Source organism: Electrophorus electricus, chromosome 23 (assembly GCF_041902795.1).
Source record: "Electrophorus electricus isolate QZ-2024a chromosome 23, ASM4190279v1, whole genome shotgun sequence".
In the NCBI taxonomy this organism is placed as follows: domain Eukaryota; kingdom Metazoa; phylum Chordata; class Actinopteri; order Gymnotiformes; family Gymnotidae; genus Electrophorus; species Electrophorus electricus.
The window spans coordinates 8,829,356-8,856,208 of record NC_137519.1 but is presented as its reverse complement, the minus strand read 5'-3'; the positions used below and the strand labels follow the sequence as shown (position 1 = coordinate 8,856,208).

General features: G+C 40.6%; 1 protein-coding gene across 3 annotated transcripts; it reads left to right on the top strand.

Moving 5' to 3' along the window:
• Window positions 1-387: 387 nt before the first annotated feature.
• On the top strand, window positions 388-26,150 carry map1aa (microtubule-associated protein 1Aa). 3 transcript variants are annotated; one of them, XM_027007368.3, is made up of 7 exons: window positions 526-830; window positions 1,630-1,731; window positions 14,607-14,689; window positions 14,795-14,935; window positions 15,072-22,101; window positions 22,298-22,530; window positions 22,739-26,150. In XM_027007368.3, the coding sequence occupies exons 1-7, from the start codon at window positions 572-574 to the stop codon at window positions 22,892-22,894; spliced, it is 8,004 nt and encodes a 2,667-aa protein (XP_026863169.3). In that variant the 5' UTR covers window positions 526-571; the 3' UTR covers window positions 22,895-26,150. The 3 variants fall into 3 exon arrangements, with proteins under 3 accessions (XP_081562308.1, XP_026863169.3, XP_035376704.2); XM_081706182.1 differs by lacking the exon at window positions 22,298-22,530 and having other exon boundaries at window positions 388-830; XM_035520811.2 differs by lacking the exons at window positions 526-830; window positions 1,630-1,731 and adding an exon at window positions 9,671-9,711.
• Window positions 26,151-26,853: the final 703 nt, after the last annotated feature.

The following is a 26,853-nucleotide window of genomic DNA, read 5'->3' as shown; positions in this document are numbered from 1 at the left end:
TTGTTTCATGACGTATCCTGAAGTAATGTGTAAACATTAATAATCATGAAATTACATGGCTTAACAGTTTTTGTTTATTGGGAGTAGGAGCCAATTTCCATCCATTTATGAGTTTTAAATAACGCAACGCTATAAAAACTATTAATCCCATTGCTCATCTCAAAAGTCGTCACAAACAAAGAGCTCTGTTGATGCAATTCCCAAAGCAGGGCACGTGTTGGCAGCTGGGTTCTGCGAAATCGTCTCCTGGCACAGTCAGTTATATTAAACATCTTATTAAGTTTAATTTTCATCGTTTCCTTCTGTTAACCGCAGCAGAAAAAACTGCCAGGCTCATCAGTTTTTAAATCTTAATTGCAAATCAAAACTTTTGAATCATATATAATGTCATTCAATAAACAAGAAACTGAAACAGATAGATAATCTGCAATATGAACCGGGCAGAAAAATATTTGCTTACATCAAATAGCCATATAGTCAGAGAGCCAATCATAGCGCCTCTTTGCCGAGCCACTCCTATTGGTCCTCCTCCAGCCCTGTCCCATGTAGGGAGCTAGTGGATGCAGTTGTCATGGAAATGGAAGAGACTCCTCCGTCGGTTCGTGGTGCTGTTGCCATGGAAATGCCAGTAGGAGATGCTCTTTCTGTAGTGGGCGAGGAGAAGAGCGTGCAGCTGTTTCCTAAGGAGCGTCGGGAGTTTATTCAGCACCTTGGACAGCAGCAGTGTGTCGGGCCACATTTCTGTCATATGAGATATTATATGCTTATTGTAATCGGGGAAATTTCAACGGACCATCAGCTCAATAAAGTAAAAGAACATATTAAACAGGGTGAGTTCACCGAGTTGTTGTTTGCTAAACTATCAGTCATATTTCAGCACAATGATGATCCAATTATACATTTCTCATATGATTTAGACCAGGCAGAATAATAATCAGGAATGATGAATTCCATTCGTTCATTGTAGCCTGGCAACTTTATTTACCACCACGTTATAGTCAAACATTTGGTATATTTAGATTACTGGAGATGGAAAATATGCATAGCCTTATTTAAAACTGTTTAAACTATATTTTTAAAATGCAGCATCAATAAAGACATGATTTGCAGTGCAAATATAAAAGCGCTTTGTTTACAATTGCTTAGTCTTGTGTCAGGAAGAAAGACTTTATTGCAGGCATTGGTTTAATATGCCCGGTAAAATGCCAGCAGTGTCTATCAGCTCGTAAACTATTTAACTCTTGGAAAATCTAATAATAGTCAGTTTACTGTGTTTTGGTGCGACACGTGTTCGCTGTTTACGGATGATCATTCTTTTTTTGCTTTGTGTGTGTGTGTGTGTGTGTGTGTGTGTGTGTGTTGCATGCGAGAGTGTAATTGTATGTTGTATAAAATAAATAATAAGAGAGTGAGATAATGTTTTATTGTCTTAATGTCTTGTCACAACAGTAAAAACTTTGCGTGTTTCAACTTTACAGTTGTATGCATTTGTGTTTCATTGTTTGAACTGTAAAACAATATTAGAAATACTATTTTATCTGCAATATAAGGCATAAAGTGGGGTCATCTGATATGCAGCTAACACTCCGCATCTAAACCACGAGCTGTCATCTGTGTGGTATCATGCAGGCATCCGTTCGTGGGCAATAGATCTAAAGGTTTGTGACCTGAACCAAGAGTTGCGGCTCTTCGAGACCAAGCATTCTGCCCAATTCTCGTCAGAGGTGAAAGGTCAGTGACATAAGCCTAAGATCTGGTTGGAAGTGGGCGTATCGATGTGGCTCTTTTATCTACACTGTATTATGATGTAAGTCAGCATGGCTGATGTATTGATTTCTTTGTGTAGGAAACCTAGAAAATCTAAGTGTACAATGAATCATGCATTTTAGGTTTTGGAGTTGCTTCGGTTTTTTATTCTACTGAGAATTATAATTTGGACTTCTTTACTATTATTTCACTTTAGTTATTTGTTAGGTGAAATATTGGGTTAAATTATTCAGAATATAATCCAGTCATATGCAAATATGATTTAAGAAAGGTAATTTTAAAAATAGGGCAGACTTTTTTGCATGGTATTTTTAGTGCAGTATGAGTAGTGTGTTGACAGCTTTGCCACCAGCATGCTTCTGCCATGAACATTCACTGTTTCTGTCTCACATGTCACCATTTGCTATTAACCCCATTAATTACAGAGCACATAAACCTGACTCTGCACTGTGCTACACTGCAACAAACATTGCAACCATCAGCAGATATGAAGGTGTAAGGGCTAAAGCATTAAAAATCTGAATTTGCTGCTTTCACAGTGTGACATAACATCATCAACACAAATGTTAATACACACATGTGCACAAGTGCGCAGACAGACATACAGACACACATATTTTCCCTGTCTAGTGTCTTGTTTTAGCCCTTTAATAATGTCCAACCATTATGTCCATCATGTTATTTCTATGTTATATATTCTATCTTATATGTAGTTTGGAGTTTTACCATCATGGTATTTCTATAATGCCGCTTGCCTCTTAGCATACAGCCTGCCATTCTCCTATAGCTTTTGACAGCACCTCCAACCCTGCTGCCACGAATGAATAATGCATTCCTCTCACCTCCACTTATCCACCCCCCCTCATAAATAACAGTAACGATGCTCCTTGTCCTTAACTTCCATACCTTGTCACCTCTCACTCCACTTGTCTCTTTCTCTCTTCTCTTTATGAATTAATGCAGCCTGTGTGAAGGTCTGTCAGTACACACTGAAGCCTATAAGGCTGGTAGGGGTACAGGAGTGAAGGGCTTTGAGTGATCAAATCAATCATAGTCCCCTCCGCTGGGCTAGATTCTCTACTAGAAGCAATGTTCAGGCACTCTGGATGTTCTTTTCAGCATTCTGCCCACAAACATTAAGATAGTCTTTAACTACAAACAGTTGTTTACAATGACTTTAATTCAGCATAAGGATAACACCATTTGGTAAGAGTAAAAAAGTTATTTAGTAAACAAACAAGTACATTAAAGTGTGGGAGGCTCTGCATAAAAGGTTTCAAAGGAAATTATGTGAATTAAAGCAGGTTATATAGTTATGCGGGGTATGTTTATGAGTTGTCACAGCAACAGATGACATCGTTCTGTACTTGCTTACAATAACATTACACTGCAGATCGTACATGGGTAAAATTAGAAGGCTCAGGAAATAAAGCGATAACAAAGCTTAATGGACCTGCAGCACTAAGTGCTGTAAGGATTTAAAGCCAGAGAGTAGCTCTTTTTGATGGAGGGGCTCTGACATTGTAGCTGGGAAAGGTATCCATGGAGAATCAGCCAGTTGTTACCATACAGATCCCTACGGACACAGGCTGACCCCAAAAGGCCTGGCTCAAAGGGTATTACCAATTGACTAAACTCCAAATAGAAAAGTGAATGGGTGGCCCTCATACTGAGGTAATAACTGAGAAGTATACATAGCACACTGGCATTCGAAAGGTTAAACATGGAGTGGACATAATCACACTGAGACATGGTAAAACATTTTCCAACAATATCTTGAAACGGGGGTGCTGCTCATCTCAGCTGTGATTGCTGACGTTTGACAAAAAATCGGCTCATGATGATTTCACACATTGCTGCATTTGGGTTTGTTTGGCTATCTTGGCACTGAGCAGTCTAGTTCAGAGAACATCAGCTTTGACACATTCTTGAAGGAATGCCACGTCATGCCTAGATCTAATTTCTTTATTTAGTTCCACATTGTGCTTTGATAGTAACACGAAGCTGCTCACTGTAGGCTTCCCCCGGAAGGTTTGTAGGTGTCGATGGAATACAAAGGCCCCGCTCACCTCTTGCTGATGCGCCACCATTCGGGCATTGCTAGCAGAGAACCAATTCAATAGGTTGGCTATCCCTCTGCATGTTCTACTGTTCTCCTAATTCTGCCTGGCAAGGTTTCCTGGGCACAGTCCCTGCCTCTGACACAACTCGCAATACAAAGCTCTCCATTTATGGCCATTTGCACAAAGACATGCGTTTATGCGAAAGTGTTGTTGAAAGACTTGCTGTAGAAAGGGGAGTACCAGTGGCTTGCACAGACAAGGGTGTGTGCTAAGGTGTATCAGAAGGGCATTGTGAGGGGCATTTCCAGTAGTGTTCAAAAAACCATGCATAAAAACTCGGTTTGCAATTCGCTCAGCTAGATAGACAGGAAACTTTGGTCATGACAATAACAATTTTATTGTCATATGCACAACAACAAAAAAGTGATACGTTAGCTCAGTCTCTCTCGCATTGTGAAGCAGATCAGCTGAAAGCTGAAAGTGTCAGAAAAAAGATTAGCAGCACAATTACCAGCAGCATGATGTGACTGATATTTTTGTGTGTTTTTGGAAATTATGAACACACAGCCAAACTGTATCTGCCCTCTTGAGTAATTTTACGTTTTACATTTTGTGCAGCAGAATATTACCTTTTAAAGATCCCATTTAAGGGTACTATTCATTTGGAGAGCAAAGGGCTTCTGCAGACCTCCTCCTGTGCACACCACTGGGAAGTACAAATGGTGGGGGCTTAATTCACAGGAGTGGTTTCACCTAATACAACACACCAAACACACTAAACCAAGAAAAACCTCAAAGTGATGAAACTCACTACGTTCAAAAACATAGGTATATGTAATCATAATGAAGTGTAATTAATGAAGAGCATTTTGTTAAAACTTTCTTTCCTGATAGAATTCTCGTTATTGGAATGTTTCATTTCTGACTTCATCTCACTTATGTAGAAATGTCACATATACATTTAGATACAATACAGTACATCAAATGCTGAATACTCAAACTGACGGAGTAATTAGGCACGGTTAAGTCCAGTTGAACATTAATCTTTAAAGCAGGCACTGTATAATGTGATGTCTTTTTCTGGAAGGGAATATACACAGTTTCCCTGCCGAGCATGCATGCCTCCATAGCTGACACTCCCGGGAACTGAAACTGAAAGGCAGAATGTTTAGTCTGTGTTTTCCCATCAAGATGGATGCTGTCACCCAGTCTAACTAATGAACACATCACACTTGCAGATTGGCAGGCTGTTATTTTAGCATAAGCCCCATAGGGAAGGGGGAGAGAGAGAGAGAAAGAGGAGGTGGGGTATCTGGTGAGAGAAAGAGACGGGAGAGAGAGATAACAAGAAAATCTTGCATGTCTTCAAGAAGAGTGCATGGTACACTCTCACCATATGGGATAAGGTGCCTCTGCTCAAGTGCTCAGGAGTAACTCTGTGCCGGTCTTTGAGAAAATCACCCTGTGTCACCCTGTGCCAGCCAGGGAAGGTGAAGCGGGCGCTCGGAGCATGCTCGCTAGGACTCGTCTGCTCTCCTGCCACTATGCCCAGAATACTGATCAGGCTTTCTAGAATGCAATGTCATTATGGCTGACTGGATCTTAACACCCGAGCAGCAAAACCCATCAGGCTGACCTAATGCTTTTCCGAAACAGGAATATCATTTAAAATAACATTTCACATCCCTACGTACCACTGAATTAACAAGTCTTAAAAGCACATATCACAGTATCATATTTTCCATATTGTTAGGACTTACAGTGAGACGCCCTTTGTCAAACATGGCGTTGCTTTCATGTACACATTTAACAGCAGGGAATGAGAGGTTTTCTCGGCTCCATCTGAATTAGCACTATTCACACGTGAGACTGCCGCCCTCACAGAGCTAACTGTCTAACGTCTGAAGTCGAGCCAACATCACCCAGGTGGGGGGCGGGGAGACCTGCACCTCAGCACTAACTCCCAGCTCCCTTCAGGAGCAGGACAGAGGAACGTGGCTCGGGGAGGCAAGGGCTAGCTCTGCCAGCAGACCGGTCAATGCCAAGTGGGCACTGGGAGGCTCGCAGCAGAGCACGGCTAGGACCACACCAAGGCAGCAAAGATTAGGAAAGGCACCCTCCAGAGTTGAACTGATAGTCACACATTGTGGCTCAGATTGGATGTTTTTCCGCAGAATCACTGAACAGTACATACGATTAGAGGACAAATATTTTTATGAGTTGCCAAGAATCTAAAGGAAGGAACAAATGGCCTTGGATTTCTATACTTATACATGTATTAGAGATGTAATATGATCATGTATATGTTTGGACTGCTGTACTGTGATCTCTTTGTGGCAAATATAGACTGTGGTTTTGTGTATTATACGTGTGACTAGGCTCATGGATAGTCATGCCCGTCTCTTTATTTTCACTGAGAATGGACGGGGAGGCTGGAATTTCCTCTTGGGGCTCAGGTGCCTGTGAAGTTGCCCAATTAATTATGTTCTTTTAGCAACTAACCACAAGTTAATGACTGCCACCATCACTTATGGCAACAGTCACTCTCGCAGCAACGCTGTCCTGACTGATGCAGGCTTGGTCGTCGTTTTGCTGACGTGCTGCACTCCTTTCATTTGAGTGTCGCAGCATTCGGACCGGGAGACTGCCAGGGGACAGCTGCATGGGCAGCTTCGGAAGGGTTCAGCACCTAATGTAGTCAGTCTATAGGAGGACATCAACAGGGCAGTGAGAAGAACGACGACCCCTGTAGAGGGAGACATCCATGCAGCTCCCTCCTCACAGAGACACATTCAAGGGTGTTTGTATAGGTGTGTAATTCATACACAATGGTTTGGTGGTTATCAGAACAGAAATCAGCGCTCGCTATTATTATAATTGGTAAATAAGCTGCTTTTTTAACATGATATTTTTTCTGATCACATTAAAAGGCAATCATGTAGAAGATGCAATATACATGCACCACATTTCTGGGCATAGTCAATAAAGCCATTGCCGGGGGGTGGGGAGAGAAGGAGAGTGGGAGCGAGTAATGTCATTATCTCAAGGCCTTAAGTCTATGAATAGCTTTCAAGGTGTGCAACAGTGATTTAAAGCCAATTTTCACAAGTACAAGTGAAACTGGAGCTGTGTGACAAGCTGCAGACTTGTGAACATCTCACCTTACCAATAACCCAAAATGCAAAATCTCATGTCTGAGACACAAGCGAAGCTCACAAGCAAAGCTTTAACTTCGAGGCTGTCTTCTGTGTAAGGATGTGTGTGTGTGTAATTGTTTTTAGGAGATGATCAATAATTCATAATGGGTTAGTTATAGTGGTGCTTTATATGCCTGCACTGTGCACATGAACACAAAGCTTTAGTGCAAGACTTTTGGCGTCACTAGGTTGAGTGATGGTGCCATCGATCGTGGGAGAGAGTTCCGCGCCCACACTGAAACCTGAGCCCATGCCCCAACGCTGACCCAAAGATATGCAGAGAAAGAGCTGCATTAGTGTGCAGAAAGCTGGGTCACCCACCACTGCCAAGGGCAAGCATAACTGATGCTGTTCCCATGTTCTGCCTGTCATTGCTGAGGGGATTTGTAGCATAAAAACAAAGTCTGATGCAACAGAGAGGGAATGAATAAGGAGATGTGTGTTTTAAGTACAGTGGATCAGATAACATTTGGAAATCTCGGCATATATAGTAATGCACAGCTAATGTGGACTAACTCTGAATGTAATCACAGTAATACACACCATTTTTATGGCCACTGGGGGGCTTGTTTAAGGAAGTGGCAGCTATGAAATGGCTGAGGTCATTTCTGAAGGGGGGACGGCCTGTCTGGCAACGAGGGTGTGGCAGTCAGACTGCTGCGTGGAACAGTTGTCATGGATTTGTCTGCGGGGCTAATTATAATCATATAATAATGCCATTTTAGGTGAGATCTGACAGATGCAATAGCCTAAGAAGTTCCCAGGGTATGTGAGGAGTATTTTTGTCCATGCTAAATTTGAATATCTTTTGCATTGACATTAAGGCACAGTCCTTGAACCTGATTATGTGTCAGGACTATGACATGCTCAGAATGTAGAATTACTGTTTTCCATGCTGATTGAAAACTCTCTGGCTGAATACTCTACATCTAGTTACCATAAATCTAATCTAGTTGTCCTCTAGTTTGTTAGTGCCATTCTGTAACTGAGAAAGAGTTCTGTTGGAGCATAGCTACTCAGCCAGGTTTGGGCAGTCCCACCCAGCAGCTGCTGGGCTAGACAACTGTGAGATCCTATCTTTTTTAATACATCAGTATAGACTCTAATGACATCTGCTTGGTGAACCACAGTCCAGGATCTCAGCATGACACAACAGAAGGATCTTGTACTTATATGCATTGTTTCAATAGGATTGACTGCAAAAACAGTATGTCTGGGACGTTTATATGCAAGAGTACTGGAAGAGAATATATTCACTTCCAGGCCTTAGTTACCCACTGAGTCAATCAATAAGAGGTGTGAGGTTTCATCAGGAGGGCTTGAGATATGATTACACATTAAATAAAGGTGAACCAGGGCAAGAAGTGGCTGAAAGGAGGGGAATCTAAGGTACTCACCCCTCCCAAGCTGTGAACTGCTATAGAGCTGTAGGTTTGAGAGAGGTTCTTGAGTTTATTGACAACTAAGACACCATCTGCTCCCTTGACCTTATGTCAATATCTTTGACTTTATTGACCTCAGGGAGAGGGCAGTCACACAAAGGCATCTCGGTAAGACAATGCTCCAGAGATAATTCTCTGTCACAGGTTTATTGGAACCTTGTTGTGTTTGAGAAGGATAAGTCTTCTTAGCATTTTACCAGACACATGAAAGATTAGGCAGGGCTGGCAATATAGCCTATCATTTGTAAATTGTTATCATGATATTGCTCTTTGCAATGCTCATATCATGAAAGGCAAAAATATGTAGATGCCATGGGCATTCTGATCAACCTATACACAGATAAGTGGTATGTGGAATTTTTGATGGATCAGTGCATTCATATGATCCATTAAACAAAAAAACTATTTGGGTCAAAAGCGTAACCAATGCAGGCCAATCTTTATCCAGGTCACATCAAGAGTTCATCAGTCTGTTATAATCACAGTATGCAGCATTAACATTAGGTGAACAGGCAGAAATCAAACTTTACACAGTTGGACACTTTCCACATGTACTTGCTGGGTAGCTGAACTTGAAAATACTGACTAATGAACACAGTAATATGACATTCCATTTATAGTTAATGTGAACTGGGTACATTTATGTGACTTTTATTTATATTTGATGGGGGGCTATATAAGGATACTAATAATCTTGGGGTGGCACACCAAAACCAAAAGCCATAACTGAATTTCAGGAACTTCATTATGTCCCACCCCCACCCTCCATTTGCCAGCACCTCAGCTTGGAGTGTGATACAGTGACTGTGTAGCTGCCAGCATTTGCTATTTTCTTTCACAATGACTATTGTAAAAATATACATTATTGATTGAAACTGGCAGTACCTAATGTAATATATAAGATAGAGGAATATTACGTATATGAGTCAATTCTTCAAGTGAGGGGGGCTTTGTTATCCCCCCCAAATGCGCTCTTGGATTTATGGTGCCAATAAATGTTGTTTTAACGTTTATGTTCACTGATACATAATGGGGTATAACAAAGCAAACGTACATAACTTATATTTCCGTGGACATCTGACGCTCCAGACACAAGTTGTACATTTAAGTTGTCAGTATTCAGGGTCCACGTTCATTCGTAGTGTGTCTGTCCACACACGGAGGCCCCGCCCACATGCCTGTCACATGAACGCGCGTGTGAGCGCGTTCAGCCCGTGAGACACATTATCAGCGTCAGCGGTGGTAAGTCGTAAACATGTTAACCTATATTATGTTGACAGTTAAGTGGCTTGCATTGGAAAGCTGTTTAAATTAGCATACATACAGCAAAATAATTCATCCAGTCTCGCTTGGGATTTTATAATTCTGGTACCCACTTTGCAAATGCCTTACTCGGCATTGGTTGTGTGTTTAATTATTTTCTTCTCGGGGTTGTTTATTAGCTGGTGGTTAGGGGCAGACGGTCACTTACAGGTTCTGTTTAACGCTTGCTGTGACAGTAATGTTAATTTGGTTGCTATCGTGACAATGCATGATTTCGTTGTGTACAGATTTTAACCAGTGGGAAAATGTCTATAGCCTAGTCTAGAAGCGACAAACGATCTGTTGTGAGGCTACCTGCTATTGAAAGCTGTTGTTTTCAGAATAGACGAATGTTTGTTCATGGAGACGGACTGAAATTGCGTGTTTTATGAATGAATTACCTTACGTTTATTGGTAAAACATTTTTTATCGATCTCCTTGAATCTCTTATTGAAGGTTACAGGGTTTACCTTTAGTAGAAATTAAAGTCACAAGCGCCTACCTGTTCATTCAGGGAGCCTCGTCTCGTAACACTGTCGTTTATTAACAGCGAATTTCTCCTGAGCTTTGCACAGCTGACCCAGTTTATTTTCGCCTGGCATTCACTAATATGGACTAGGCTGCAGGCCGTCTTTGCAAATCCAGCTGCGCGCATTCAACTAGAATTCTCTTTAATTGGGCTCAGGATAAATTGCATGGGGCATAGCAGTAAATAGGTAATAAATAAATCACAAATTCAAATATATGTAGACTTTTTGGGATGCTTTGGCAGTGTGGTCTAATTAACTCAGATGCGCTGGTCAGAAAGATGCCGTCCCATATGAGTACCGTTTCAGGCAAACTCCTGGAGTTCCTGAGTTGTGTACACTGAGCACTCTTAATAAACAAATACTCCTAATATGACAATTAAGGTATTAGTAGTGTAGTTTCTCTTATCTGAACACTCTCACTGAATATTAGAAAAGAAAAGAGTACCAGCATCTGGTGGCTAGCCTTACAAACAGTACTGAGTGTGGGCATATCATGTGCCAGTTACAGCCCCCTTGTACTTGAAGTAGCTTGTTCTGGTTAGTCATTTATTGTGCTTGAAAGCACCATTAGCACAGTTAAGAGTATCACTCAACATTCATTTGCTTGTTGGTTATAATGGATCCATTACATTAAAAATAAGCATAAGAAACAGAGATTATATACTGTTTTTTCAGTTGTTAGCTGGGTTCTGATCTCAGCTTTCTTGTTAAAAAGCCATTTCATCGACCTAAACCCATTACAGTACTTTTGGATTGTTCCTGGACATTGGTCAGAATTTCATTGCTATGGATGTGATTAAGAGGCCTTAACAAGATAAAAGACGGATGTTACCTGTGTCCAGTAATTCACCATCTATAGATAACTGTGTAAAACTGGGGCGCACTGGTCTGTACTCCTTCATATCTCCTGCTCTCTTCTTTCTATCTGCTGTGGAAGACTGTGGTGATGGAGACGAAGCAGATGAACTGATGTTAAAGTGCCTTGAGAGAGAACATTTATTTTTACTGCAACTATTGTCTGTTCTGTTTATGGATGATTCAAATGTTGTCATAGCAATCAGTCATGTTAAAGAAACTCATGGTGTTTTTTTCTCTAATCTCAAAGTTAAAGAAATACATTGTGTATTTTTCTGATCTCAAAAGTGATCCAAAAATTAAGCCAGAGTCCATAATTTGGTTTGGGGAAGTACTGAAGCTACTATTAGAAGTTGTGAAAGATATTGTTCATTTTTTACGATGATTAAAATTGAGCAATTCCCTTAGAACAGATCCATATCTGAAAAAACACTAAAATCTTATATTACATGTTATGAAAGCTTATGTTCATTATTTTTGTTTCCTGCAAATGGAACATTTTAGTTAAAAGAAAATTATTTCAAGCACTGTCTGATTATACTAAGAACCTGTTTTTATTGACCAGCTGCTATGCCAGAATATGATGACATAAACTGCAAAATTACATAATAGGTCCTTTTTGTGTATTCAGTGGTGAGGTTCTTGTTTAGAAATATGAAAGAATCACAGGAGATGTACAGTGGACACAATGAGCACCTTCAGGCCATGTTTGGAAAACTTGCTTGTGTGTAGAAAGAAAACTAGTCCATTGTTTAAAAAAAAAGCTTACATTGCATGTTAGCAGTGTGAGCCATGTAGCTCCAATACTTAAGAAGACATAAATCCACAATTGATTTAAAATAAATCTCTGTCTACAAAATTCCATCATCTATAAACTATATATTTAAGCCACTAATAGCTGTAAGAAACCGAGAGGTTTTCTTAATTTTTTTCTTGAAAGCAACTTAGCTAAAGATAGAACAATGCTGTGATGCCTTAATACTTAAATAGTAGATAATATTGGCATGTTTTCACCTCAGTGCATTGACTGAGAAGGATTTAACCTTGCATTTGTGGTTTAAGGTGTCACTCATTGTTGCTAACACAAATTTTAAAATGTAAATAAATATATAATGGTTTCACAGTTTGTTGACTGTTAGAATGAATTATGTAGTGTTTGTTGGGCCTTCTAAAGAAGATTAGGTGTTCTTCCCAAACAGATGAAAGATATTTCCAAAGTATTGATTGGTCTGTGGAATTCAATCCTGATAATATTAGAGGAGAAATTTAGATCAAGCACCCAGACATGCAGGAAGTGGCAGGCTTATAAGACAGTTATACAGATGACAATATGACAGTAACTACAGTAACTGTCAGACTTCTCTGGCTAACCATTGCTATCATTTAATCACAAAGCAGAACTGGAATTGAATAAATTACTTGAAAATTCATATCCATGGCAGGTAATCTAACCTAAATTCTGATAAATATGGCCTAAATAGGTGAAATGTGTCATTTCATATTTGTCAGTAACTTCACACCAGGTCCAAGGATGTTTTAGTATTTATTTGGAATCAAAAAGACATTATCCTCCTCTTTTAATAGCACGGTTTCTCTCACCAGGGAATTACAAATAGCACAGTGCAAATTTACTTCAAACGGTTTAGTGCAGTGACTTGGCTGCTGTGCTGTTCATAACCCACCTTTTTCCCAAGGAGTCCTTTTCCTTCTATACCATACACTTGAGAAAGCATGTAGTGGAGCAGAAGTTTAAGTGACGCAGACTCTAGGTTTACTGCCAATCCATATGCATTATGTAATCCTATGCAGTAATCCACTGTGCAGAAATGGTTTTATGCTGTGGGGTATATGTATCACATTGCTCTTACATGTAGGTCTTCAGGCCTGTATGGTCAATCTGGAAGGCAGTGCTCTGTATTAAGGATAACATCTAGGAGGAAGGAATTAATTCTGCTGCCCAAGTTTCATGCAAGCATGTAAGTTTTATTTGTGCAAGCAGAAACATTTCAATTTAGAATTAGAACTAAAGCACCTACATCCTCATGCAGGGCCTCATGTTAATCCCCGGTTAGGCTCTGCATTATCAGAGACCATCCTGCTGTAAAGTGACTTTGTGAAGCATGAGGCCCTGCATGTCAGTCTAAATGTGCAGAGTCACCGGGGACCACGCTGTTTCTTTTCTCATTTCAAAATCAATGTCTCCATTTTCTCTCTGGAAACACATTTGAAGGTCATGTTGACAAATAACCCCTAGACTTTCTGTATTTCAAAAAAAATGTTCTTAAAACAGTGAGCCTAGATTACTCAGGAAATCCTTTAGCCCATTTTCTGTTATACCGGTCCTCCCTCAAGGGATCTCATTTGGAAAAGAACTTCTGACCAAAAACGATGCAGTGAAATACCTATGTATTGTAAAAAAAAATAATAATAATGTTGCCTGTTTTTCTGTACTACACTGATCTTACAGGCAGTTACTGACTGTGGCATGAGAAAGTGGCCTCTTGTCCTCAGTGGGGTACACAGTAAATCATTATTTGTATACAGAGTAATTTTAATGCAAGAAAATGGGGTTCTTTCTAATATTGGCGGTACTCTTTTATTCTTTCTTATCTGCTCCATTGAAAATGGCATTTATTTTCTTTGGATAAAGAAAAGTATACTTTACCCATGCTTACATTGTGCAGTTTTACCCAGCAACATTTTTTGTGCTAAAATGTTAATTATGCAAGTTTTAACAGATGCATCAGACATACATGTGTGTCTTAGGCTGCCTAAAGAGTGAGAAAAAGTCCTAGCAAATCATCTGTGTGTGTTATTTAGGTCCCAGCACTGCACCTCCCTGACTGCAGTGGAAATCACCTATGAAACAAGCTGTTATATTCCTGTTGCCTTTACTCAGCCCAATGAGAGATTTGTGCCTAATATAGCATGATGTGCTACCTGAAATTCTCTGCATGAGGCTCCTGTTCTAGTGCATTGCTTTGCATTTTCATATGCAACAGAAGGGAGGGGCTTTTTGCCCTTCCCTCTCGCAGAAATGCTGCAATGCGTCGCACAGCTCCAAGACTGGGTCAGTGTAACGCAGCTAGCGGCAATTGCTAGCTCACTGTCTCCATGGCAACAGCCAATAGATTCTCTTGCAAGAGCTTTGCAATGTTGTTTTGGCTGCATGGAATTTAAGAGATCTTTTTTTCTGGGATTAGTGAAGATTTTCCCATCTCCAATACAAACTGCGTATGTAAAAGTGACATATACATACACAACCTCTTGACTTTTCCTAATAATTTTCACTATCAAAAGAATAAACAGTCATGGCTTTAATATGCCTGCTTTCCTGCATAAGGTACTTGATGTCAACAGATGTCCTCCACCCTATATTTTATATCCTTTCTCTTCAATGAAATGTCTTTTTTTACAATTGTATTAAGTTTCATATTTTTTCTTGTGCAGGACAAAGAATTCTGCAATACAAGAGTGATGTCCTTGAGACAGTTGTGTTAGTGAATCCATGTGAGGACAATATTGCAATAGAGGTACAATGGTATAATTTTTATTTTATAGATGGTTTAACAGGATGTTAACTTTCAGATACCTGGATGAAAAAAAACAATACATATCCTTTTTTCTCTCTCAATCAGATCAGAACTCTACTCTGTGACTCAGCTAAACAAAAGTTACTGGTCCTAAGTGGTCAGAGCACTGAACAAGGTGGTGACATTCTTTTACAAAGTGGTGTGTTTGGCTTGAAGAAATTCACTGACATCATTACAAGTCAAAGAGTAAGCATATAATGTGATACCACTAAATCTGTTATTCAGAATTTTACATGAACATGCATAGTAGAGTATGCTAAATTATTAAAAATATAGATAAATAATAAAAATTTAATGGATTCCACTTTTCCCTTTTTTGTAGATTAAAGACTTCCTGATCCAGTCAAGTCCAGACGAGCGAGTGAGTCTGACAGTGTGCTGTGCGGGAGAGGGGGCCTGGAGCTCCCAGGGGCTGAATCAGGAGCACTGTGTGCTGGACTACAGTCTGAACCCTGACCCTGTACTGCCTGAGATGGAAGGAGTGGCAGAGTTTACAGAGTATGTCTCAGAGACTGTGGACGTCCCCTCCCCCTTTGAGCTGCTGGAGCCTCCCGCCTCAGGGGGGTTCTTGAAGCTGTCCAAGCCCTGCTGCTACATCTTCCCTGGAAGCAGGGGTGACTCAGCCCTGTTTGCTGTCAATGGCTTCAACATTTTGATTGATGGTGGTTCAGACCGGAAGTCTTGCTTTTGGAAGCTGGTGCGACACTTGGATCGGATAGATTCTGTTCTTCTTACCCACATTGGAGCAGACAATTTGCCCGGGATAAATGGCCTGTTGCAGAGGAAAATTGCGGAGCAAGAGGAGGACCAGTCTCATGGCTCAAATGCATATGGAGAATGGATGAAAAACCTGATTTCTCCAGAGCTCGGTGTGGTGTTTTTCAATGTCCCAGACAAGCTGAAGATGTCAGAATCAACTCTGAAAGTGAAAAGGAGCATTGAGGAGGCCTCTCTGACCTTGCAGTACCTGAGCAAACTAGGCATAAGACCAGAGCCTCTTTATCGAGTTGTTAGCAACACAATCGATCCTGTCACGCTTTTTCACAAGCTGGGTGTTGGCAAGCTAGACATGTACATTCTAAACCCCATCAAAGAAAGTAAGGAGATGCAGTTCTTCATGCAGAAGTGGGCAGGTAACAGCAAGGCTAAGACTGGCATCATCATGGCCAATGGTAAAGAAGGAGAAATTTCTGTACCATACCTCACATCCATAACAGCCCTTGTTGTCTGGGTTCCTGCCAGCCCCAAAGAAAAAATTGTGAGGGTGCTGTTTCCTGGAAATGCTCCACAGAATAAAATTTTAGAGGGACTAGAAAAGCTGCGGCATCTTGACTTCTTACGCTATCCAGTCGCTACTCAGAAAGACATATCATTCGGAGCTCCCCCTCCAGCGATCAAACAAACCAAACTTAAACCAAGAACTGACAGCAGAGAGAGCCTAAAATCTTCGCCGAAAATGCATGCCACTACTAAAGCAAGCAAGAGAGAGGCAAACGAGGATATTGAATCAAAGAGTGACTCAGTAAAGGAGAACAAAGTTGAAAAGAAGCCAAAGAAGTTGAAGGAGATTATTAAAACTCCCAAACCAGTGAAAGCTAGTGCAGATGCAACTGATACAGCAAAGCTAGAGAAAAAGAAATTGCTGAAAGAGAAATCTCCTAAAAAACATATAAAGGAAAAGATAGCAAAAATGGAAGAAAAGAAAGATAAAGAAAAGAAGGAAATTAAGAAAGAAAAGAAAGACGTGAAAAAGCAGGAATCAGTTAAGAAAGACGACAATAAAGAATCCAAAATGAAGGACGATAAGGATAAGAAGACAGAGGTAAGTAGGCCAGAGTTCAGGAAAATTACCAAACCTGACTTAAAGCCCTTCACACCTGAGGTCAGAAAGACCCTGACCAAAGCAAAGGTTCAAGCAAAGCCTAAGACAGAAAAAACTAAAGCAGTCAAAGAACAAGAAAACAGACCTGCTGCTCAACAAGTCTCAAAAGAGAAACAGGAAAATGACAGATCCCTGGTGTCCTCTCCAGAGGATCTTTCAAAGGATTTTGAAATATTGAGACAAGAGGAACTTTCAGCAGCTACAGAAAGCAGAATACTCACAAATCTTCAGTCCGCAACATCTCCAGACACAAAAGTTATTCATATTGAGTCTCCTGTTGATGAAGGCGTAATCACTACAGACATCAAGATGGAATCCTCTCATGAAGAAAAGCAACCATATGGAGGAAAGACTATATCCCTGACAAAAGAAGGAGAGAAATTTGAAGAAGGTGCTTCTACAGATTTTGACTATGAGGAGGAATGCAACAAAGATACAAAGATTGATACAATTTCAGACATCATAGGAAAAGTGGATGACAAAAAGTGGCAGGACATGAAGGAGGAAGAAGAGGATTTTGAAAAAAAAATTAAAAAGTGTGACAGTGAAGAGGAAGATGTTATTGAGAAAGCCGAGTTGGAGGAAGCAGAGGACATAATTCGTACAGAAGAGCTGAAATACAAATCAGAGGAGGCCAAAAAGGAAAAACTTGGTAAGGACTGGGACGGCAAGCAGAGTGACAATAAATTTGTCAAACCTGCTGGTGCCACCGAGCATGTCTCCTTCATCCAAGATGAGACCATTCCTGGATACTCAGAGACTGAACAGACCATTTCTGATGAGGAGATCCATGAAGAGACCGAGGACAGGATCCCTCATCTCAGCTATGATGTTGGCTCTTATGATGTTTCTGTCCCCGATGAACCTGGCACTTTCGACTCTGTCCATGGTGTGAAAGAAATGAAACCTCCAGCCATTTCAGTTGGATCCGATTTTACTGCAAAGGGAAGTAGTGTGGGTCAAGAGCCAGTTTTAGGTTTTACTACAAATATTATTGCAGCACCTTTAGCTGAAGAGGAACATATATCTTCAGCCACGTCCATTACAGAGTATGATAAATTATCCTCTTTCACAACATCTGTTACTGAAGATCACTCTATTGCATCTGTGACAGCACCTCCTACTGAGGAAACAGGGAAAACCTCCTTAGTGTTGGACACTGTCAACAGTGTACCATCATCCAATCAAACAGAAGGAAGAGAGTACTTACATTCAGCTGGCACAATCTCTCCAACATCATCTTTAGAAGAAGACAAATGCTTCAAGTCACCTCCATCAGAAGAATATCAACCCATTGTTCCAGAGCTGGAAAGTACCAGTAAGACCAGTGCTCAGGCACATGAAGATGATGAGGAAGATGAGGAAGAGGATGAAGATCAGACACCCAATGTTGACATGCCTCTCGGAAAACTCCATGAAGGTTACGCATCTGCTGCAATGCAAGGCAAAGAACAAGCCTTCGATAAATCCTCTTCCTCAATGGGAACTTTTCCCTCCCCTGTAACACCTGCTGTCTCACAAGTGAAGGATGAAGAAGTGTCATCACTTTCTCAGCTTGAGCCCAAAACTGAAAATGTTGAGAAACCTCTATCCTCTACAACTTACTTCTCTAGCACACGAGAGAGGAGCAGTGCTTTAGAACTGGAAGAGAGGAGCCTAAGTCCAGATGATAGCACGTTGAGCACAATGAGGGTGGCTTCACCTACACAGTCAGGCCCTACTAGCAGTAGCTACTCCCCTACTGAGGAGAAGGTACAGAAATTCTTACCTATGGAGAAAGAGGATAAAATGGAGAAGATCACAAGTGACACTGAAACTTTTACAAAATATGAAGAAGTGGCATTAGGTGACGCTAATAAAAAGACGAGCTCTGTGAAAATATTGGAGGCTGAAAGTGACCCTTTCAAAAGTTGCCTCTCAAGCACACGGGCAACATTTGATGACTCAGGTGAAGAAGAGGAAGAGGAAGAAGAAGAGGAGGAAGATGAGGAAGAGGAAGATGATTATTATGGAAAGGGGGATTTCAAGACTTCCAGTAAAACTAAATACAAAGAAGAAAGAGAAAGCACATTCCTTGATGAGGATGACTGTTCTGAGCCCCCACAGCCCCTAAAAGAGGAGGGACTGTTTGTAAAAGAAAAAGAGAGAGTGGATAAGGATGATAAACAAGAAGGCATGACCTACTTAGATAAAGAGCACAAATCCCAGATGCTCAGCTCTGAAGAGGAGGAAGAGAGTGAGGCTGAAGATTGCACTTTCTCCAGTGTAAAAATGCCTCAGGGCAAGTCAGATCCAGGGTCAGTAGGTCAAGGCAAAAAGGATGTGTCTTTCTTGGAGAGAGATGACACAACAGTGACCTCCAAAGATGGTGATAAAAGTGTACACTTTGACTTATACACTTTCCCTGAGCATGAAAAAGGTCATAAGGAAGAGTATATGCGGGAAGTGAGACAAGATACACCTTATGTAGGAAAATGTTTTACATATTCTGATGTATATGATAGTAAATCTAGTTCAGTTGATTCATACTCCCCCAATTTACCAAAGGACTTTAGTGACAAATTTGATGAAAATTATGGTTTCCTGAAGGAATCAGAGGAAAAAGATTCCACATTTATGTTTATGGAAACTACAAAGACATCAGATTTTGAAGAATCTCATCTCAAGGAAGCGTCTTCATCATCAAACAATGAAACAAAAACCCTGTATGGGCATGACAGTTTAGAAGAAAAACCTACAGACAAACTAACTAAAGTTGAACAAGAAAAATACTTACATTCTTTCTCACCAGAAAGAGACCCCTTTTCTGTTAATGTTGATAAGCCTACTGTCAGTGCAAAGACAGAAATTAGTGCTGCTCCATTAAGTGATTATCTAGATGACCTCATTGCTTCAGGTTACTCTGCAAAGAGCAGCAGTTCCACCGTGACTCAATCTTTGAGTGATGTAAAAGGAGCAACAGTGGGAGACTTGAAAATGTTGGCACATGGAGAGGAGGCTGATGAAGAAGAATACGAGGATGAAGACGAGGATGATGATGACAATGACATGTACACAAGACGGGTTAGTGACAGTGGTGTGGAGAGGGGTGCCAAAGACAGACTGGAGAAAGAATTAACCTCATTCAGTGGTACCACCACCAGTGTATTGCCTTCTGACTTTAAGGAGAATATCTCACAGGACTACAACCTTGGCCCTGACAGTTATGGTAAACCCCCAACTTCTGATTCATCAGAACCCACAATCGGTCACAAAACCCTAGAAGAGCCAGTCAAAATGACTAAAGGTGACACCTCCTCATTACCATCTGGCAGGCAGATGACAGAATATGCCTCTGGATATGAATATTCTTATGGTGAGGAGAAAGATTCTTTCTCATCTAGTCAATTTGAGGACAAATCCAAGAAAGACAATGTCTATGATCGGCCTTACTTACCCCTTTCTGCAAAATCAAAAGAAGATCAGGATCACCATGACAACAAAGATCTTGAGTTCGAGAAGCAAAAAACACCAGATATCTTGGCTAAAAAGCCTGGAGATTCTGTCTCACCGGGTTTCGGCTATGCTACTACATCAGTTACAGCATACTCTTCCTCTTCTTCCTATAGCCACTCTTCCTCTGCTTCTGCATCACTCTCCACCAGCCGCCAGTTTGGAGATGAGCTAGAGACCCCTGCCAGTGCTGGATATGAGTACTCCTCCTTTAAAGACGAGCACTCCCTAGTAATGGATTCACCGTTCTCAAGTTCCAGTGGGCTGGTTAAAGATGAGTATCTGGAGGTGTCAGAAAAGCTCACTCCTGCTGCCACCACAGCTGAGTCCACCTCCAGCCTTGCCAGGTTTTCACCGGTGTCACCTTTTGAGGAGATCAAACCCTTCCCTGTTCAGTCAATTGCCACGGCAGATGACAAGAAAGAACTTGGCAGCTCTGTGAGTGGTGCCTTGGACAAGGGGCCCCAAGGGGCATGCTTCTACAAACCAGAGTGGGGCGATGAGTCGGGTTTGCGGTCGGAATACGGTGCTTCTGGACCTTACAGTCTATCCCAATCTGTAGAGAAGGACTTCATAACAAAAGATTTGTTGGGTGCTGCATTGACACCTTGTGCTGGTGTAACAAAAAAACAATATAATGAAGACACTGAGAGCAGTGAAGAGGAAGAGGACTACATGTGTGAAACCGAACAGGACAAACTGCAATACCAAAGATCTCCATTCACCCCCCAAGCAGACAAGAAAGATCTGTTTTCTTTGACTGAAAACCTCGCAGTGGACTCATCTGCCAGCAAGGTAGCCAAACTTCCAGGTGTGCTTACATATACTTCTTCAGTTCCACAGCCAATTAAACCTGATAGCCCTGCAGCAGTTGGCACATTGGCGGCACCAGAGGCTGTTGATAGAGCCACCAAGGTAACGTCAAGCCTGTCAAAATCTGAAGTGAAAAGTGAGGAATTTGAACCATGCAAGTTAAGGAGTCCATTTGAATGGGAGATGCAGCAGCAAAGAGGCATGTACCCAGGAGCTTCACCTCCTCACTACCGCCATGAGGATGAGTATGAGGAAGAAGAGGAAACGGAGCCCGAGCACCCGCCTCGTCCTCTTTCTCTCACTTCTGCAGATAAATCCTTCTCTTCTTCCTGCTATAAGGAGGACCAGAGAAAGCCTGATGATGTAGATCAGCCGCCTGATTTGTGTATGGGTGCCAGCCCCTTCTCGTCTTCAGCATCCCCTGGTTACTCATCCTCTGAGTACAAACAGAGGAAGGGAGACATGTCGCCATCATTTATCAACCCATGCCTTCACCATTTCTCCAGTGATGAGGATGAAGAGGAAGAAAGAAGCCAGGACGTGGAACAGCAGCAGCCATCAGGCAAGACCAGATCCCACAACCAGCCTCAATGTCGTTCTCACAGGGAGGACAGTGAATCACAACACCTCTCTGGAGCCATGGCTGCAGGGTTTGGCCTGGTAGGAGAGGATACACCCCCAACATCTGTCAGTGAATCGCTGCCCTCGCAGACGGATTCTGATGTTCCGCCTTCCAACACAGCAGAAGGAAATGTGGAATCTGACGAGGATGCCGATTACCTCCCCATGGATAAATCATCTGGAGCCTATGGTGGGAAGCACTACTCATCCAGGTCTTCAGAGAAAAACCATGATCCACTGCCCTCACCGATGATGGACCCAGCGCCTTACCCACCGCATCCTGATGTGTGTATGGTAGACCCTGAGGCCCTTTCCAGCCTTACTGACAAATCTCAAAAGAAAGACCCGAAGACAAAGGGTTTGCGTAAATCAAGCAAGTCAAAGTCTCCAGCCAGGAAAGCCGATGCCAGACACAAGCGGTCCCCCTCAAAGGACTCTTCTCCTCGGACCACGTCACTGAAAAAGAAAGACACAGAAGATGATCTGTCCAGGTCAAGTCACAACACTGGCAGAGGACTTGGCAATGGAATTAAAAGCATTTCAGGTATGTGCTTTTATATATACTTGATATTTGCATTTGATAAGTAAAGTAGATGAGTAAAACAGATTTTTGTCTGTAATTGCATTGCAATGTGTTTATTGTATAGTACTCTAGGCAGCATACAGCTAAGGTTCCAGTAAATGAATTGTAGCTCATAGAGTATTGTGGTGCATTTTAATGAAGCAGTTGTTTCCAACAGGTCCAAGCTCAGCAAAATCCAGTTCCACTGTGCCCCCTGGTCCCCCCATCTATGTGGACCTGGCCTACATTCCAAACCACTGCAGTGCTAAAAATGTCGACCAGGAGTTCTTCAAACGTGTGCGATCTGCCTATTATGTAGTGAGTGGAAATGACTCCAGCAATGGAGAGCCAAGCCGTGTTGTCCTGGACGCGTTGCTGGAGGGAAAGGCACAGTGGGGGTCCAATCTTCAGGTAGCACCTTACTAGTTACTAGATAGTAAATCCTAGTAATGAAGATGAAGAAGACTCTAATTGGGCATTTGCATAGCTACATGGCTGATAATACTGTCATATAAGGAATATTTAAATATGTTGACAGCTACTTCCATGCGCTGAAATTCCATATCACTCCATTACTACCTAAAATGTACTTAAAAATGTCACTCTGCTCTATTTTTAGGTGACACTGATCCCTACCCATGACACAGAGGTGATGAGGGAGTGGTACCAGCAGACCCATGAGAAGCAGCAGGAGTTGAACATCATGGTGCTGGCCAGCAGTAGCACAGTCGTGATGCAAGATGAGTCATTCCCTGCTTGCAAGATTGAGTTTTAAGTCTGGCGTGGCCTACCAGGTTCACACTTTTACTCTCAAATGGTCTGTTATAGTGCTATCTGTGGTTTATTCAGAGTAACAAGCCCCAAGCTCTTTGATTACATTCTGACCCATTCAAATATTCAATATTCCCTGTTTGTGTAAAAACGGTCCTTGTTTTAACAATTTACTGATTTACAGATCATGTTATTCTTCAGAAACACACCAGGAGGATGTGCCTTTGACTTTTGAAAATTTTCAAGTTTTTCCCTTTAAGTCTTGGTTTGTGAATTAAGGAATACACTGGCAATCTTTTGGTCCATTTGATTGCATTTCATGTTATTCGCAGTTACCATTTTAATTGCATGCTGAGTGATGTCACTAATAGTACGTTAACACCACCCCTTTATTTACAATTAGATTTATCAAAGCACAAGTATACCTCTTTTTTTCTGTTGGAACCTATAGCATTTCACTTGAATACAGCAATTGGTTTGGATGATTTTCTCCCATTGTTTGAATAGGTTTATTCCTCTGTGATTTACGAAGGCATCATTCTTCTATCCTTCTGCGTGCAGCTTTTGACCTACATATATGGTCTTTGTTTTTCTCTCTCTTTCTCATACCCTCTCTCTCATGCCTACGCTCCCACCCACCCATGCTAAGCCACACATGTACACATGGTACACATGCAATTGGGTTTTTATCAAGATACCAGCCCTTCACAAACTGATGCCATCCAGTCTTTCATAGTTTTGACAGAAGCAGCATAATTACCAGTATTCAGGTGCCATGAGGTCAGTAGTTTAGTATGTTTCTGTTTTGACTGTGGTTGGAAATACAGTACAAGTCAGTGGTTTGCTTAGCAAATAACAATGCGCAATAGCCGTGGTGTCTAAGATATCTCCAATGTAAATGTGTTCCATGTGTTCTAATAACAGTGCTTTATCAGGCACCTGCTTTTAGGGAGCTTGAATTAATTTGTTTATGCCTACATACCTTTAATCAAATCCAGAGGACCTCACAGACCAAGAAAGAAATAGTATAAGTTTTGTCTGATGTATAGTTTTTTTGTCTGATGAGTAAAAGTGAAGAATATGGTTTAGATGTATGATTAGGTTCAGTCAGTGTTTACTGATTAACATTTAACATGCTGTATGAGGTGTACATTAACAGAGGCGATTGTTATTTTGAATCATTATTTTTTAGGTTTTACAGAGAGCGAAGTGCTGTCATTATTATTTTATTTGTATTTTTAAATGTTTTCCAATTGCAGAAAATTCTCATTAAATTCAGCTGCACTTTATAGTGTTTTAAATCCTTTCTTTTAACTTAGTACACTGTAAATATGGCTGAGAAAAATATTAACTTGATGGAGGTGGAAACAGCATGAGACTGAGTCAAAGCCAAAGGAATGAGTAATAGAAAATTATTCTAAATGCTGAACATTTGACTTATGACCATTATAGCGTGAGATACTTTATAGAGAGTGTGCATGGGAAAAACCTGCGTAAGCGTGTATGAGCTTGAGAGTGGAAGAAATGAGGAGTCTTTTCCAATGACTTGGCAGTTGCAGAATTTCATTTAGTTTGTTGGGACAGTAAAAAGCACATGGTGTCATAGCAACAACGTAAATGTCTTTGCTAGGGCTTGTGTTTGTCTCTCGTTGTAGTTCAACTCAGTACTAAATGAGGATATATATAGAACATCTGGAAATAAAGTATAGTAGTGTTTAAGATAACATTTGCCTTTAGAACAATGTTTGTTTTTTGATGTCTTCATTACTCAGCATTGATCAAAGGGACTGTAAACATTTCTCCTAACAAGTGAAATTGTCCCCAGACTTTAACAAGGCTGAAAGAATTGCTTATTTGCATATTTTCAACCCTATTTGCATATGAAGTAAACAAAATCTGATCAAGTAATCAACTGATGTGGTGGTTGCTGTACAATTAGGTTGTTGTCAGAATGTAAAATATGAGATTAAAAAATTTAGCCATGTATGAAATGCATGCATGTATATTGCTGAAGAAGCAAAAGAGAAAAAAGGCTGAGAAAAATGCTTTGATGTGAAACTTTAATGGCCTATCTCAGAATTAATCAGTTAAACATTGGTGAGATGTAAAACAGAACCCTCTGTAAGCCACTCCCCCTCTGATTTGCTGCATCACCATTTCTCTCCCATAGTTTTTTCCATTGTGAAATGCCACATGGGTGCTTCTGTGCTCCTGTCCATGTGTTCTAGAATTACCTTTTAATTTCTGATTGTCACATTGTATGATCTTGTTGGGAGCTTAGCCAGACTGCTACATTTTTATAAGGCAAAAGTTTTATTTTGCAAAGCCAAATATGCTTTTTTGCTTTTCTTTGGTTTTTTTCCTGATTTCTTTGTACTGTTAATTATTTATTAGACAAATGTATTCATTTCTGAAAAGTCCCATGGAGTCCAAACAGCTGGGTCCTGTTAGTTTAGTTCAGAGAAGGTGTCTGGATTATTACTTAAATGTTTACAATGAGCGGGAACTTTTGAGCTGCTGTTACTTTGAAGTGCTAAGAGGAGGTGCACTCCACTAACATAGTATATCTAATCATCCTTTAGTACAACATGGACCTAAACAAACTGGTCTGACTTACAATAAATCTGACAAAGGCAGCAAATGTTAAGCAGACTACACAAAACCACTATTCAAATACACAAACGTACCTGACTGCCAGACTGAGTGACCAAATCACTGATTATATTTTATATTTGAGGTTTGTAAGTGTTTGTTTTTATTAGCAACTAAACTCAAGCTAGAGAAAATGAGCAAAAAAAAAAAAAAAAAAAAAGATGAAAACAGCAGTGTGCTGTGCAAAAATATCATTTAGTTGGATTCTGCATTTCCTGCTCATCATGGCTGGATCCAGTCGTTCAAATATTGCATTCACTTCAGCCTAGCTAGTTTCTGCATGTGATCTTAAATTTTAACTTGTATGTTCTAGCTGATAATGATATTAAATGAAGTACTATTTTAAAGATATATATTTAAATGCTAAGTGTCTCAATGCCACATATAGCCCATTACTTTCTCTGTGCAGTGTTTCAAAGGAGAGACTCTGTACTTTTTTTGTTCAGTTTCCTCATACCATTGTTTTAATTATTTTTGCATTTTTTGTTTTTTCCTTACTTAATTTATGTGCAATATCTTAAGATTTCTCTAAATGTAGATTATCTACAAGTTTGTTGTAAAAGGGTAAACCTGGTGATCACCAATAAAATACTGTCGTTGGAAAATCATGCAGTTTCAGTTTTTTTTCAATTAAAGCTTAATGACAAACCTGAAAATGCAGAACTGCAGGCCTTTTAATATATACCTTTTTCTTAATATATATATACGGAGAATAACGTTCTAGATACAGCAACACATTTGTCTCTGCATAGCAAATACAGACCTCCCCCAGGCCAAACTTCATGGAGATTTCCACTGAGACAGAAGCTCAGCTGAGAAATGATGTAACACTGCTAGGGAGAGACCTGTATGATCTCTGCATCTCCTGGCGGTTCAATGCAGTAGACTATTCAACTACTTAGTGGTGTTGCTCGCTCGCTTTCTGGTAAAGACTTTGTGCCTAAGAAGTGGTAAATAACTCCATGGCCAACAAAAGTGAGGGGACTGAGCAAAAATGAGATATTAAGGGAAAAGAAAAGAAAGAGAAGGAAACATGCATCCGACTAGAGTAGAATAGTAGTAATTGAATCCTGAAGACAATGTTATAGAAGATACAACAGAAAATGTTTCCTTTGGACAATGGCTTTGTAATTCGATAAGGCCAGTGTTAGTCAAATTCAATTATGTGCGCAGTCATTGTGTGCATTGATAATCATTATCCTGAAGGAAAATAAAAAATGATTTAGGGATTCCAACAGCATAATTTTGTCAGTGTAGAAATATTTGCTGGAATTCATAGGCACCCATTAAAGCTTTTATGATCAGATCATG